Source organism: Lissotriton vulgaris, chromosome 8 (genome assembly GCF_964263255.1).
Source record: "Lissotriton vulgaris chromosome 8, aLisVul1.2, whole genome shotgun sequence".
NCBI classification, from domain to species: domain Eukaryota; kingdom Metazoa; phylum Chordata; class Amphibia; order Caudata; family Salamandridae; genus Lissotriton; species Lissotriton vulgaris.
Genome location: NC_141696.1, coordinates 1,025,791,444 through 1,025,806,994, shown reverse-complemented (window position 1 = coordinate 1,025,806,994; position 15,551 = coordinate 1,025,791,444). Strand labels below are relative to the sequence as shown.

General features: G+C 38.5%; 1 protein-coding gene across 1 annotated transcript in view; it reads right to left on the bottom strand.

The window, feature by feature from the left end:
• Positions 1-232: 232 nt before the first annotated feature.
• The window catches only part of PCDH9 (protocadherin 9), a 392,887-nt gene continuing 377,568 nt past the window's right edge, over positions 233-15,551 (bottom strand). Inside the window, exon 3 of the mRNA XM_086934900.1 lies at positions 233-1,578. Within this exon, the coding sequence (XP_086791026.1) occupies positions 1,501-1,578 (78 nt within the window). The 3' untranslated portion in view covers positions 233-1,500. The remainder of the gene's footprint in view (positions 1,579-15,551) is intronic.

Here is a 15,551-nt window from a genome sequence, read left to right as displayed (position 1 = left end):
ATACAGCATCCCTCGAAGATCTGAAAGTTCCTATCCCTAATAAGAGATTGGAGCCAAAAGAGGGCTTGTCCTGAGACTCTTGCACTGTGAATTCTGTCAATAAGAATATTGTGGCTAACAGTGTCAAAGGCTGCGCTTAGATCAAGAAAAATAATAGCCACTGAAACTCCTTGGTCCAGCTTATTGTATTTTATTTATGTGAGGATACAATGAGAGGTGCACTGGTGGTTTGTCTACAGAAAACAAAACAATCAAAATAAAATTAGAATGAATGATGCATCATCTTGCATGAACGTTGAAACATAGCCAAGATGCCACAATAAGGCCTTGATACAATTCAACCATAATTGCCCAGCTTGCATCATCTAACATTTACATGCACTATCAATACATAATTTCAAGCATTAAAATGTATGTACCTTTCCCAGTAAATTAGAGTTGGATAAAAAGAGAAATGGCAATTTTTAGTGAACACATGTTTCTAAAAAAGGATAGTGCTTTGGCAAACTCTGAATGTGGTGATAGTTATTTTGGTAGGTTTTTACCCAATGAGCATACATTTGCATCGGTTAAAAGAATATTCCTGGATCCTTCATTATATAAAGTACAAATAAACTGATCTACAGTTCCATATTTGCGGTCTCACATACATTTAACGTGATTTAAAAATTTTACAATTGCGAGAAAAAAAATGACTCCATATTGATTGAAGTCATATATATATTTATCAGTATTATACTGTATTTATTAAAATATGCCAGACAATAGACAGGAAAAACACAACCAGCATGTAAGTAAAATGTTGCAGTCTGCTCATCCATCATTCAGTAATGTATTCTACCACATTGTTTAATCTAAAACAATAAATATTTAGTTTCATTCTTTTGAAGGAAATCACAGGTGGAGAAGTGAATTCCTGAAATGTGATATCCATAAAAGTGGAAGGTGCTGAAATGCTTCTCAAATGTAGTCCTACTATGTAGAAACATTGCTAACCCATACAGATTCCAATCATGTTTATTAGAGTGAATTTGTCTGTTTAACACAGATAATAAAAGCAGTTTGATGGAGCTCTGCCACTTTGCATATTTTCAGTCCTACAACATCTCTTTGTAGACAACTATCAGCAATAATTTGTGAAAAAACTAGAAAGAAGGTACCCCCACTCACCTATGAACATCCACAAAATGACACAAAATAGTGCACAATTCTGTTATGCTATGACCTGTAATAAATTGTGCAATATGCACATCATCCTCCACATGAAAATATAATTGCATTAAGTCCCGGATGTATTGTACACTAACTTGGTTGTTCCAAGCAGTCCATCTTTTAAAAGAGCTGAAAGACCATCAATCAAGATTCCCACTTTCCAGATAGTCTGTGGTTATTTTCCAGTACTGTCCAATGTTGTTATAAAGTTCATTTCAATGTCTCCTTCGGCGTAGAAAATCTGGAAGATAGTACCTCAGCTTCATGTGTTGACATCAGCAGTCTCTGTTAAGCGTCTGTGGATGTTGTTTCTGTAGGTGATGGTGCTGCCCTTCTAACTAGTCCCTCCATCATTTCAAAAGCATCCTGCAATGCAATGCTAGTGTTACTGTTTGCACATAGCATCTCAGATCAACAGGTGGGCATGCGATTCATTAACAAGCTAGAGGTGAGGGCATGCTGATTGTACCTCAATTTCTATTGTACATTCCCCTTCTACAAGGGCAATGAGACAGTTTGGTCCACTTATATATTCTGATTAATGTTGAAATTTGTAACATAACAATATCAATAACATATTTTACAACTTCCTATGATTTGAAATGGCAATGAAAACACAACTAGCTTTTCTGCTGCATTTACAACACATCCAGTTGTTCTTAATTCTAATTTTAGGAAAGACTAAAGAGTTTCATATGATAGTGTCTTCAGATTATATAGTATGTGCTCAATTTTTTTTTAAAAGAGGCAACAACATCAAATACCACAAATATTATAACTTGATTTTTTTTCCTCTTCTGCTGTTCAATGAAACATAGGCATACAAAATCACTAAACTACGTTCAATTTGAAATAGGACACAATGTTAAATCTCTGCTGTAAAGCCAACACTGAAAATGGTTAGAAAATAAATGAATATACTAATGCTGTATAATTTGACTACTGTACCTTTAAATGCATTACTCTTATAGAACTAAAATAATTGAAAGGAAAGGCAATTGTAAGTGCGTTCAATGGAATTTGTAATGTAAATTATTCAAATTAGAACTTTTCTTTTAGGCCATTGCTAGGCTGCTGTTTTTGCAAGGAAGGTGAGGGAAATAAATTATTGACTTACAGACAAATGGGGAATGATACAATATTTATCTACCTGTGGTGGATAACATAACAGCCAGTTAATTATGATTTATGAACTTATTATAATTGATACATATTTAGTGGCTAAGCAAATAAAACAATATTGTAGACTTTTGTAATTGTTATTATTATTGTTTTATTATTATAATTATTGGTTGCAGCAATTGTAAAATTATCATGATAGTGCAGAACTTCTCCAAGCAACATAACAAATCTTCGCAGCAGGACTAATGCCACTTTTAATTTGATAGAGGTACTTTCCCTCAAGAGTACAAACCACAGCAAATAATCTGTTCTATCACCATTTGTCTTACCTTATCTCATGTATACGGCCCCATTTATCAACTATGGTGGTAGTCTTATTTAGTATGAGCCAAAAGAAATAAAGTTTTATCATTTTAACACATCCATATTTAGGGACTCATCACTTGAGAGATAAATTAATGGTTGCAACAAAATATAAATCTATTATTATGTTGCTAGAATCAACCAGAATCACGTAGCATGATTGTTTTGAAAGGTACTATAAAAAAAATAGCCAGAGTGACTCCTACATTTCTGAAAAATTGTCCAGAGATTTTCTTGAAACCATTGACTAGTGTAACGCTTCTGCCTATTTTGGTAATCATTTCTTTCAAACATGATATTCATTTATGAAAGCAAAATTTATATATATTAGAATTTATTTTTTACACTAAATGGAAAAACATCTATCAAATATTAATATGTATTCCATAAGTGTCACTCCAGAGAGTATCACACAATCCATTTCACAAGGACGCAAAAAAAAAGAAAAAGCATATATGCCAGTAGGATCACCACTATGAATAGAGAGAATTATGCAATTTTCAGGGATTTGCAAAGATTTCCAGGATTACTCCTGGAATTCTATGACAGAGATCTCAGGGCCTACTTACATGTTTATCATTTATAAAGTTTGCTCATGCAGGAAAATGACACAAATGTTCCTTTGCAAGTTTAACATTTTTATTTTGACTGGATAATATAGCCCCATAGAGGAATCATTACACTCACATGAAATATTGTGCCAATACTTCCCTATTACCATTCGAGGTACACATGTACTCATGTCATTGACAGGAGGTAATTTGAAATCATTTTCAAGGTTAAAACTACTGCAACAGATGTATAAACTCTCACTAACTTATGTGTTTGTAAGTTCTCACCTAGGGCCAGATGTAGGAAGGCAAATACCGGTCGGTAACGGCCGATTTCGGACGTTACCGACCGGTATTTGGAGTTTGGGATGTAGGGACATGTCAAGATACAGAATCGGTAATTTTACTGAATCAGTAATTTTACCAATTCGGTAAAATACCAATTCTGTAAAATTACAGAATCTGTATCTTGACATGTAGGTAGCACTGCAATCAGTGCTACAGGGGTTTAAGAATTCGTTATAAACCACCAACTAGAAGTTGGTGGTAAATAATGAAAACCCTTTAAAAAGCATTTTTTTTTTGCTTTTAAAAGAGTCCCATGTTGCAGACATACATGCCCTAAGGGCATGTATGTCTGCAACATGTGCACCCATGCACAATTGAGGGGTGCAACCGGGTGTCAAAGTGACACCCTGCCACCCTTCTATAATTCCCCCAATTACCGAATCTGTATTTACCGATTTGGTAATTGACATTCATTCCTATGGGCCTCCAGGCCCATAGGAATGAATGGCAATTACTGAATCGGTAAATACCGATTCGGTAATTACCGAACCATAGCGATTTGGTAATTAAATCAGTAAAATTACCTACAGCCCGATTGCAAGTACTTAAATACTGAATTAGTATAATTCCGTATTAAAGAATCGGTAATTTGGGATTACCTACATCGGGCCCTTAGTTCTGTATTTAGGACCACCAAGGAACGGAAAACAACCATTACAATGCAGTAATTACAACGCACTACCTTTAAAACGCAGCTGTTACAACGCAACTGCCTTTATATCGCATGCCATTACAATGCATGTCACTACAACACATGCCATTACAACCCATTATAAGGTAAGTAATGGGGATTTTTTCGTTTTACGGTGGGTATAAGTTTTGGGGTACATGGGTATAGTTTTACACCTACACTATCCAACACTTACCCTACTGTTGGAATGACTAGAGAGGGAATAGCAATTTTTACCCCTACTCTATCCAACACTTACCCTGCTGTTGCACTATCGGGAGTGGGAATAGTAATTTTTACTGTTACACTATCCAACACTTACCCCACTGTTGCCTCAAAAGTATTATGCTTTGTAATGGTACGCATTGTAAAGGTATGCGTTGTAATGGTAGTTTCTAAAAATATGTTGTAATGGCATGCATTGTACAATCATGCCTTGTAATGGTGGTTGCGATGTTAAAACCCTGTTGTAAAGGCATGCGTTGTAATTGTTTATGTTGTAACATCATATATTCCCAAGGAACACCCACAAACTCAATTGTACATCTAGATTTGTGATTTTGTAAACTCTATCATACTGAAATTTCTGAAGTTAAATTCCACCATTCCTGTTTGCATGCATCAAATTTGGGATATACTTTTGCAAAGTGATTTTTGGTGTGCTTTGTTTTTTGCGCAACTTAGCTGAACGTTAGTAATAAAACATGTTTGATAATCAGGTCAACAATGCCCAAAAAACCTAGGAGAATTGTCCAACCATTTCCATATATTGCTGAATAAAGGTGACCTATTTGGAATAAATTATGAAGTTTCTTTTACTCACAAATTAAAAACCCACAAAATCCTTTACTAGTTTTCAAAAATTATAGTACCATTGATAATATGTATTTATGTACTTATGTATGTATGGTTTGTGTGTAGACTTTGTATAGCACTATCATAACAAAAGGCCGCAAGCACAGTATCGGGTAAAAGGCAGAGATAAAGTGAACAAGCGTTTAGAGGGATAGCTGGATCAAGATGTTGAAAGTGAACAATAGTAGGCACATATTATGTTTAGAAATCTAAAAAATGTTTATTGATATTAAAACGTGAGTGTCAGGGTGCATTTTTGAATTCTCCACCCCAATCTATATGTGAGGTCGGAGTAAGCAAAAAGAAAGGAAATAGTCAGTAACTTGCCTGCTATGACTTTGCATAGGGACAGAACGTTCTTTCCCAAACACTACTGTTGGAGCACCAGTCTGGCCACCCACATGGTGGGTCGCCTGGCTGTCTGGTGGTATGTTACTATATCAACAACAAAATAATGCCCCTTAAGAAATAGTTATAAACCACCCCACTAATGACTTTTTTTTTAGCATAGATATCCAAGCCTCAACCTGTATTTTAATGCCTAGTATAATTGAGGTATGTAGGTTGGGGCTAAATCAATATTCTTTATCACACTTTATTACAAAAACAATATTATTGCATCTTGAAGCTGTCAAAATAAAGACCACATATAAAGATAATTTTCATGCACTATGCATTTGATTGTACATAAGACATGAGCACAAGACTAAAAACAACAATGAGACATTCCTTCGACAGTATTTCTAGCTCACCAAAAAATACAATAAGACATTTCTAAAAAGCGGCCTCTCTGACACTATTAACGTTCGGTCCCATGTGAACCAACTATCGCTACCTTCACGAGGTGTGAGTCCAAAATGTATTTTGTTACTTTTGCTGCCGCATTGGATATTTGAGTTAAAGCAACAAATATATGATACTATCTTACTTATTAGTGTGAAACATATCATAAGCCAAATATGTGTAAGAACTGCCTCATCATTATATAATGGTCTCACAAACAATTCAATTTCTTATTTGCGCTTCACATTTTGCACCATGTCTTTCCTGCAGATCACAGGGTGATAGAGAACCATTTATTTTTTCCAGCAGAATCTCACCAAGGATCCAAACTCAATGAGTACACAGCAGCATTATAATCCCATTGTCAAGTTTTCCCTGCCTGTTGTTCATCAAAGGAACACAATTTTGATGGACTATGGCGGTGTAGACTCAACAATGCAATTAAAACACTGCTGGCTTTGAAATCCGAGGGGGATTCTGCTAGAACAAGTACATGTTTCTCTTTTGACCTGTGATCTAGGTAATTGATTGGATATACCCTGAGTTGGTAGAATTCTTTATCAAAATAAATATATTGACCTAAACATTTGCATATACTACTTCATCTACTGCTACATTGCAGGATAAGTACACAATCTTCAATGCACATCTACTTACACAAACATGTAATGTAGTGGCTAGAAGGATGTGATACTTGTGATATATTGTCAGGAGATACATCAGGAGGAGGAAGAAGTGGTAATTCTATTTTTAGTTTGCAAAATATCACATGATATAGCAACCCTGTGAACTCTGTCTTATCTAATTCACTCTTTTATTGTGCAAAAAATAAGGGACAGGAAAGAATATCCTCACCCTTCTAAAGATTTAGTCACATGCACTAAAGAGGAATATTTCTGTCAAGGAATGTGTTATAGAATGTGTTGATAGGATAACTCATATGCAGTTTTTGTACAGTCTGTCCCTACTGTGTGTACTCTTAAAGTGCATTCTTTGTTTTTTTATCCACCTTTATGAAACATAAAATGTAGGCAGAATAACTGTTAACAAAAGGTTAGCAACTGAGCAATACTGAGCCACACTCTCCAAATGGTCTCAAGATAAAATCAAATGGTTCAGTATGTTGTAACCCAGTCTGGTACATTATGGGCCATCAGAGCATTAAGATGTGGTTTCCGGCCCATAGGGATTGTATCAGCCATCTCTTGTATCTAAAACAAGCTATCTTTTTCCAGTAGAAGACAAAATTATCATTCCCAGAAATGTGTTTGCCATAATTAACACTTCTGGTGCTGTTTCAAACCAGTTTGTGAGGTAGAGGTTCGCAGTGGAGGAGAAGAAGCAGTATTCTTCTAAATATATTAGCATAGACCAGGTCATAAGGCATTCTTAGGCTACAATGGACAAATAGTGGCTTGGGCATCACTGGTAGCATAGCAGGGTTCACTTTCAGATAGTGTTATGGTTAGGAAACCACTAAGATATCACTCTTGCATTGGAAGTGAGAGTTGCCCTCGCTTTTAAATTCAAGCGGCTTACATTTTTCCTCCATTCTGAAAAGGGGTCAAAATAACTATAATTGACAGCTATTAAAAGTTAAAGACACTGGGAGAATAAAGGATTTAACCAAAGATGTTTTAAAGCCTGCTATACACATCCTGATTGATTGATTGATAAAGCAGGGGAAAACTGGGCAACTGCCAAGGGCCACCAGCTTCCAAAAGGGCCTCTGAAAAATGTGACCTCTGTCTATCCTATTTCTCTATCTAATCCTCAATGTATGTCTGCCTACCTTTACCTGTGACTCTGTCTCTCTACTCTGTGTCATTTTAAGGATTTTTGGGGTCTTAAGAAAGACAAATTTCAACTGTTTTTGGGTGACCCTGCTCACGTTTAATATAAAATGTAGTGTTGTTTGATATCATGTGGGCTTGAATTAATAGCAAATTTGTAATAAAAGTTACATTTGCTCCTTATGTGGGGCCCACAAATATGTCTTGCCCGAGGCCCCCAAATCCTTCAAATGACATTACTTAACCATCTTTATAGTATCACTATGCTTTAAGGTGTAAAGTGAATTAGGCTTAAACGTTTTCCTTTTGGCAATTGCCTGACAATGAAAGGCTTAAATGACACATGAAAAGGTTTATCCCTCTAATAGCGAAAGAAAAAGAGAAAGGATTTGGGATCGACTACATGGCAAAAGATCTCTATACAAACCAATTAAACTTTGGTTTGAAACACAACAGTTTGGGGAAAATCAAAAGGCATGCTTCTCGAGCAACATCTAAAGACTGTTTCACAATGCGATGAAAATGTTATCAAAAGTTAAGGGTTAGCACAATCAAATGTTGTACAGTCTGAATATTGTCTATGGCTTCAGAATCAGAGCAAAGTAATCCTAAAACGTGTTCCAATGAAAGAAAGTCTCAGTCAAATTTAATGTGTATGTCTGAGGCTTGGACTTTGTAGAGTGTGCCATTATTTTGGATAACATTTGTTATATATTAAGTAAACGTTTACTTTGATTCCTTCATCAGGGACACAACCTTTTATAATGAAATAGCAACAATTGTTTCTGATCCATTTTAATTCCACATGCAAATAGTTTGGCTCCTTGTTTCATAATCACTGTTTTAAAGATGTTATGAAAATGAACTGATTTGCCACTCTTTTCATAGAACACACTTGTAATATCAGAAAATCAGGCTATGGTCCTTTGGAGTGCAACCTTTTAAAACCTACCCTTTTAAAATCAGATATGGCACATACAGCCCTGAAAATCTTTTTATGTGAGGCATTGTGTCCCATGCTTTCCCAAAATGGGCTGCTGAGGGATGCATTATTAAACAGGATATTAATTTCAGGGTACACATATTTCCTAGGAGGAAAATTATTCAATTGGCCGAAATGTCTGGATAATAAGGGCCATATCATGCATTTGTCAAACCCAAGTACAAACTGCCCGCCAGATCAGGAGTTTTCTCCTGCCTGGTGGACAGTTTTTGATGTTCCCAGGGTGGTGCCTATGAAATAAGCACTGCAATGGGAACGTCAAAGTTGGAACCTGCACGGCAAGGACTGCTTCAGTCCATGCAGTGCAGGTACTGGTGTGCTTGCACACAGGGGGTCACAGGTTGTGCCCCTCTGTGTGCATCCACATGGTGTGAGGCACGAGGGTCCTTTGTTTCCTCACTGCCATACTTTTCATGACACTCGCACGGCCATGAAAAGTGTGGCGGTAAGGAAGCTCTTATTACGCTTGGAGGGGCTGCAGCAGCCCAGCCATGCATATTACATCCTCAATACCATTAAAAAAAACTCAGTTAAAGAATTTCTTATTATTGTTAAACGCTTTACTATTCTGGCAGCGATGGAAAACACCTTTCATCCTTCTCCTAAGCTTTGCACAAGTCTGTCAGATGTCTTTGAGCAAAGAATACCAAAAACTTTACTCCTCATTAACACTTGACGAGAAACATGATGCTAAGCAACAATCATCAGCTACCAACTCCCTCATCCTCTTTTCAGAAGTTCTCCTAATATCAGTTGAGAACTCACAGGCAGAACTATTGAAGTGCAAGTCAGGCTCTCCGGGGGACCCATGCACTTCTCAGTTTTTTAGAAAGATAGTCCTCTGGTTAAATCCAATATTGTACCAGATTTAAAACTCCTCCTTGAAATATGGCATCTTTCCAACCACATAGAAATAGGCGTTCTTGCTGCCATTGCAAAAAAAATAATATTGCTGATCCAGGAGTACTCAGCAATTTTAGACCTATTTCCCTGCTCCCGACAAAATCTTGAGAAGTTGGCTCAGCAACAGTTAGCTGACTTTGTAGAAGTTAATGGGCTCGTACAGGATTCTCAATCAGGCTTATGAGATGGGTACAGCACAGAGAATGCACTACTAGACGTCTCCGAATCAGTCAGAGCTACATTGGACAGCGGAGCATCTGACAAGATAATTCTTTTAGACCTGTGGGTAGCATTCAATACGGTAGCACACCCGATCCTGTTGAAGCGATTAAGTCATCCAGGCTTTCAGGGGATGGTACTTTTCTGGCTTTGGTCCTACCTTGAAGACCATTACCAACGGGTCTTTCTTCGACCTTTCTCATCCTCACCAAAACCACTGGTGTGTGCAGTGCCACCGGGCTCGGCCCTGAGCCTGCTGATCTTCAATCTATACCTTGCCCCATTGGCCACCCTTATTGTATCATGGGGCATGAAGGTAGTTTCCTATGCCGATGACACTCAGCTTGTGGTTTTTTTCAAAGAATACTCCACTGCAGCAGTCCATAAAGTCAAGGAGTGCTTAGAAAACCTTTCAAATTGGGTGAATGGTAATTGTCTGAAATTTCATTCAGATAAGACTGAGGTCTTGTTCTTTAGTCAGATGTCCCCTCCCCCATAAAATCTTTGGTTGCTCGCGGAGCTGAATCCTCCCCCAATCCCAGGTGATTCAGCGAGATATCGGTAAATCAGGTTTGATACGGATCTATCAGTCAAGGCACAAATCCATCAGATCTCATCAGCCTGTATTTCGAAGCTGAGATCTATTAGGAAAATCATACGCTCTCTGCTAGAGGAGAGCCATCAGATCTCAGTCCACACTCTGGTGACTTCTCATTTGTATCATGCCTACAGCATTTATCTGGGGCTTCCAGCCTACCTGATTTACATATTACAGATAATTCAGGATGCCGCAGTGAGGTTAATTCAACGGGTACGCTTCCGTCACCATATCTTCCCTCATTTGAGGCAGTTACAATGGCTCCCGATGGCCAAGAGGATAGAGTTTAAGGCTCTGACTTTTGCCTTTAGAGCCAAAAGGGGCATTGGCTCATGCTATCTCAAGCAGAGGCTAAGTCTTTATCAACTGGAGCAGACCATGAGATCCGAGCACCTGAGACTCCTCCACATCCCACAATATTTTAAAAGTCTTCAAGGTGGCAGGTCCTTCTCGGTAAGGACAGCTAATCTCTGGAATGCACTGCTTGCCCACCTTTGCTTGATCATAACAGAACAGGAGTTTAAGAAGGTCTTAAAAACATGGCTCTTTAATCAGGTATAGTGTCCTGGACGGTCTTTTCTTAGTCTCGCTATTAGCACTGGGACACCTCTTAGGAAGTAGCTGTGTGCTCTACAAATTACGGTTGATTGATAGATCCCACCACACCACCACCAGGGATGTCTGATCCCTGACGGTTGCAGTGGTCCCAGGGCGGCCCAACCGCCTTGCTCATAAAGGGGTGGTCGAAAGACCGCCACGACTGTGCCCCATGAGTCTGGCAGTCCATGGAGCACCAGACTCACAATTAAGTCCTAAGTTAGGGATAAGGTACGTTTGCGGCAGACGATTTTATTTGCTAATGAAAACATGTATATTAGTAATTTGCATATGCTTAGGTTTAAGTAAATGATACACAAAATGCAAAATGTATAGTAGGTAACCATACTTGAGTGATATAGGCCTGCATATAAATAAAGTGCTGAATTATGTTAGGCTAACTGCTGAGGCCAAGTTAAATAGAAAATAATGCATTAACACTGAAAGGCCTGTTTTTCACATTGAATACATTGTTTGTGCAAGATATTTTCCTTCTTTTCCTGCAGATATTGCAAATTCAGAAGCCTACTGTTAGCTAGTGAATAGATACTTGTTTTCTATGAGACAACTGATAGTGAGGCTCTCTCTGGGAGGAGATGAAAATGACAGGAAGGATGTTTTATGGGAAGAAGTTTTGCACTAGAAGAAAACAAGTATATTACGCTCTGGTGAGAGCTTGGGGAGTGAACCTGTTCCCAGGAGTCTGCTGATATTCTATTGGTGGATGAAGAAGTAGTAAATAATGTTGCAAGATAGAATCATTGCCCATCATAGAATTGTGGTACTACCTTGTGCCAGTACCACCTGCACTGTAGGAATGCATGTGCCCTGTTCTATTCTGAAAAAAATTGCATGAGCTCAAATTGCTCTAAATCCACTTTCAAAGTAGACCAAGATCTTTCTGTTCTGAATCCTATCTCTCCTCCCCCTCACTATCCCAGGCTCAATGCCGGGAACTTGTTGAATTTTGTATTAAAAAGGTAACTGATATCCATGCTGGTCTTATGGATGCTAGAGTCGACAACCCCAATCTAAAGCTCGAGGGATCCATTCCTCTTCCTATCCTGCCATTTTCTAGGGATTTCATCGCACCAAGGACATGCAAGTCACCAGCAGGGTTTCAGTCCTTTATCCCGCTGGACCAACCCCGGCAGATAGACCTTCTGGCTTCCATTAAATCAAGGTCACCCTTAGACCCTCTTCCCCCACCCAAACTAAGCACTTTAAGCTCACAAGCATTACAGATGGTAGTTGAACTCCTGAATACCTCCTTAACCGAAGGGCTGCTGCCTCATGCCTTGAAGCACGCTAGAGTTCTTCCCTTGCTCAAAAAGCCTCACATGGAACCGCCAATCTGTCAAAGTTTAGACCTACCTCAATACTCCCCATCTTCTCCAAAATACCCAAGACACATTTTAATTCTCAATTCACTGCACTTGTAGAAACCCAGGACGTTCTCCACCCCTCCCAGTCTTGTTTCTGAGCAGGGCACCACCCTTTCCACTTTTCACAAGGAACTATAGACTTCGTTGTTTTAGCTCCTATTAGGCTGATCTATCGGTTCTCTAAGTGCTGGAAAGCCCTGTTGAGGTAGCCGATCCGCTAACTGAGGACTCCGTAATATTATTAATAATAATAATAATAGAATTTGTGTGTTTATATTAATACTTGTTCCTAGAGTAGGCAGGGCAGATCTTAGGAATTCCTTTCCCTGACATTCTGACTAGAGTCTCTCTCACTCTACAAGAGAGGTTATTAAGCTTAAGTTTAAATGTCTGCTGAATTATGACTGTGAACACATTTCCATTCTGATTTTTAAAGGCTTTATTCTTGTGCATTTATCTCTCTCTCTCCCTCTTTCTCTCTCTCTCTGTCTCTCTCTCTCTCTCATCAGAACTCTTTATTGGGTTCCTGAACTGCAACCATTTCTCTAATTGATTCTAATTTAATCAGAATAGGGAGTTTTCTTTAAAGGAACATGCTTGTTCTATTGTTACTATACTGACTGTGATTGTAATTAATATTTTATTCTATTTTACAATCAAATATCGGTTGACGGATTATATTAACGTTTGATGCTGACATTTGCCTAATGGATAAACAACTAATACTTTTAAAAATAAAACCCTTTAATTCAGAATCTCTTTATTGACTGAATTTGAAGTATTTAATTACGTTATGTTTATGTAGATGATTGCTCCTTATTTCTCTTCATTGACCATCAAAGGTCCATACGACCAGCGGCGCTTTTTTTAATGATTCCTCCCGAAAATTCAGATACAAAAAACCCTGCTTCATCAAGTGGTAGCCAGAGGACAGATAGTGTCACAACATAGAGGAGCTGAAATAAGTTTTTGCTTTATAAAACAATGCAAGACAAAAAACATTAATAAAATATACACATTTTAAGTGTATGCAATATGTGTTCACTATTACAAGATTCTTGCATTTCAGACAAGAGCTGCTATACTAAGGATAGCAGCTTTAGTGCTAGCTGAATAAGAGGAATTCTTTAATAGTTGTTGCCCAATGCCTTGGATGTTAACATCGTTTATTGGCATCTGCTAAGGGCATTATTGGGTATTTACTGCATAAATCATAATGCTAGCTAAAGGTTAGGGTGCACAATGTCTGGAATGATAATTAGCATATGACAACTCCCAAAAAAAATTCAGCAATTAGAATATTAGCAACAATTACACTAACTTCAGCTACCACAGGCAGACAGCACAATCAACTGTTCTTGTATGATTTATAGGCCAGCTTTATATGCTCACTGAAATTAGAATACAGGTAAAATACAGAAGTTGCTGTCAGGATCCTAAGTATTATCTTTTTTTCTGCTAATGTTTGCATTTGATAGAGGGCGTTAAAATTGTACTTTAGTCCCTTGCCAGAAGCTATCCCATTGCTAAATGGGAATTAAGCATCTGCCAAATTTCCTAAGAGAGAAGGACTATAGTGCTAGTACAGAATTCCACCCATATACAGCACAAGTTTCTAAATAACACAGAGGAGACTGTAAACACAACGCCAGAATGTTGGAACAAAAGGCCCATACCATCAATTAGAAGGACTGTGACACACCATTTTCTTCAATGAAGCTCCCAACATTAAAATGTTCTACTGTTGTAACACAACCTTATAGATGACTGCAGCAAGCTCTTGCAGCAATGTGCCATAAGCCAGACAGCTCTAGTACTATTGGATTGGGCATGAGCAGGATGTTAAAAGCTGGGATAGCCTATTGCGGTGGGAGATAAAGCTACCTGAACATTCTGGCATTGAGGGTGGTATCCCCTGAATAAAATACTTATACTGTTACAAACAAGGCTTTAAAACCTATGGCTGCTCTCAGCAGCTTCTCTCTTCCTTCTTTGACAGCTCCTGTGGTTGATGTATGTCAGTATGTTTGGGCCTTTCACATTGGTGTATTCAGCCCTGATGTAAATTATTTGAATGGACAGCAGGAGCTGTCAGAAAATGAAAAGAGAAACATCTGCAGTGCCTAACTCTCCCTCACCTCTGCCAAATTGCTTCACTTAGTTTGGCTAGGCAGAGGAAGACACATGAGCTGCTATTTTCCCCTGCCAACTTCCATGGTTCTAACAATTATTGCATCTGCATGCCGTTGAAAGTGTGAGCTGCTGGAGGGGGAATTATGTGCTATTTTCCTTAGCAACATCCTCTGTCCGTGTCACTCCTTTACACATCTGCATATATCTTGAGGTGAGTGAAAGAGAGTGAAATACATACTTGTGGGCTATAACTGATGTAAAATACCCTTTCCATAGTTGTGAGGCATTACTGGGGGTGTAATATATAGCCAATATTGACCTTCTGGTGTAGGCTATAAGGTTATGAACATCTGTCCCACTCACCCACCACCAAAGTGTGTGTGGTACTGCAGGAAAATGGCAAGACTGTCACCTGAATATTTTGGTGAAACAGTGACTGCATCCTCTTGTGACATCCCCTGAGCTTCTTCTCATCGTGTCACCCAAAGAAAAGTAGAAAAGATGTGTTTATGTTTTCTACCTTCCTTTAGCTGATTGGGCCTCCTTTCAACAAAAAGCACAAAGGGATAAGTTGAATCAGTAGTCTGTGAGCAGCAGCTGCTATGGAAGAAACTGAGGGCGTGCCGTGAGAGGAGGAAGCAATTTCTGCCACTCAAATAATCAGCTCAGATGCTTTTCCTGCCCCTGCAGTTCTCCTTGTATGCACACATTACATAGGAGAGATATTGACAGCAGGCTACCCATGTAAGACTCCTTTTGTTGCAGGGAACATTAAATATAACCAGCAAAGAGGGTGTTCTGATTTTCAAGTGGGTCCCATGCAGCCTGAAGTCAATATGTATCTGTGAGATATGGGAGACTCAGGCCCCCTTCATCACATTTTGAAGGGGGACCCCATTATTTTGCATTACACCACTGGCATTGCATGAACAGGAGAGAACAGAAATGTACCATATCTACTAAGATATCACTCACTTATGCTCTCCCAGTGCTGGTGCACGGTGTGCTGCCTAGTG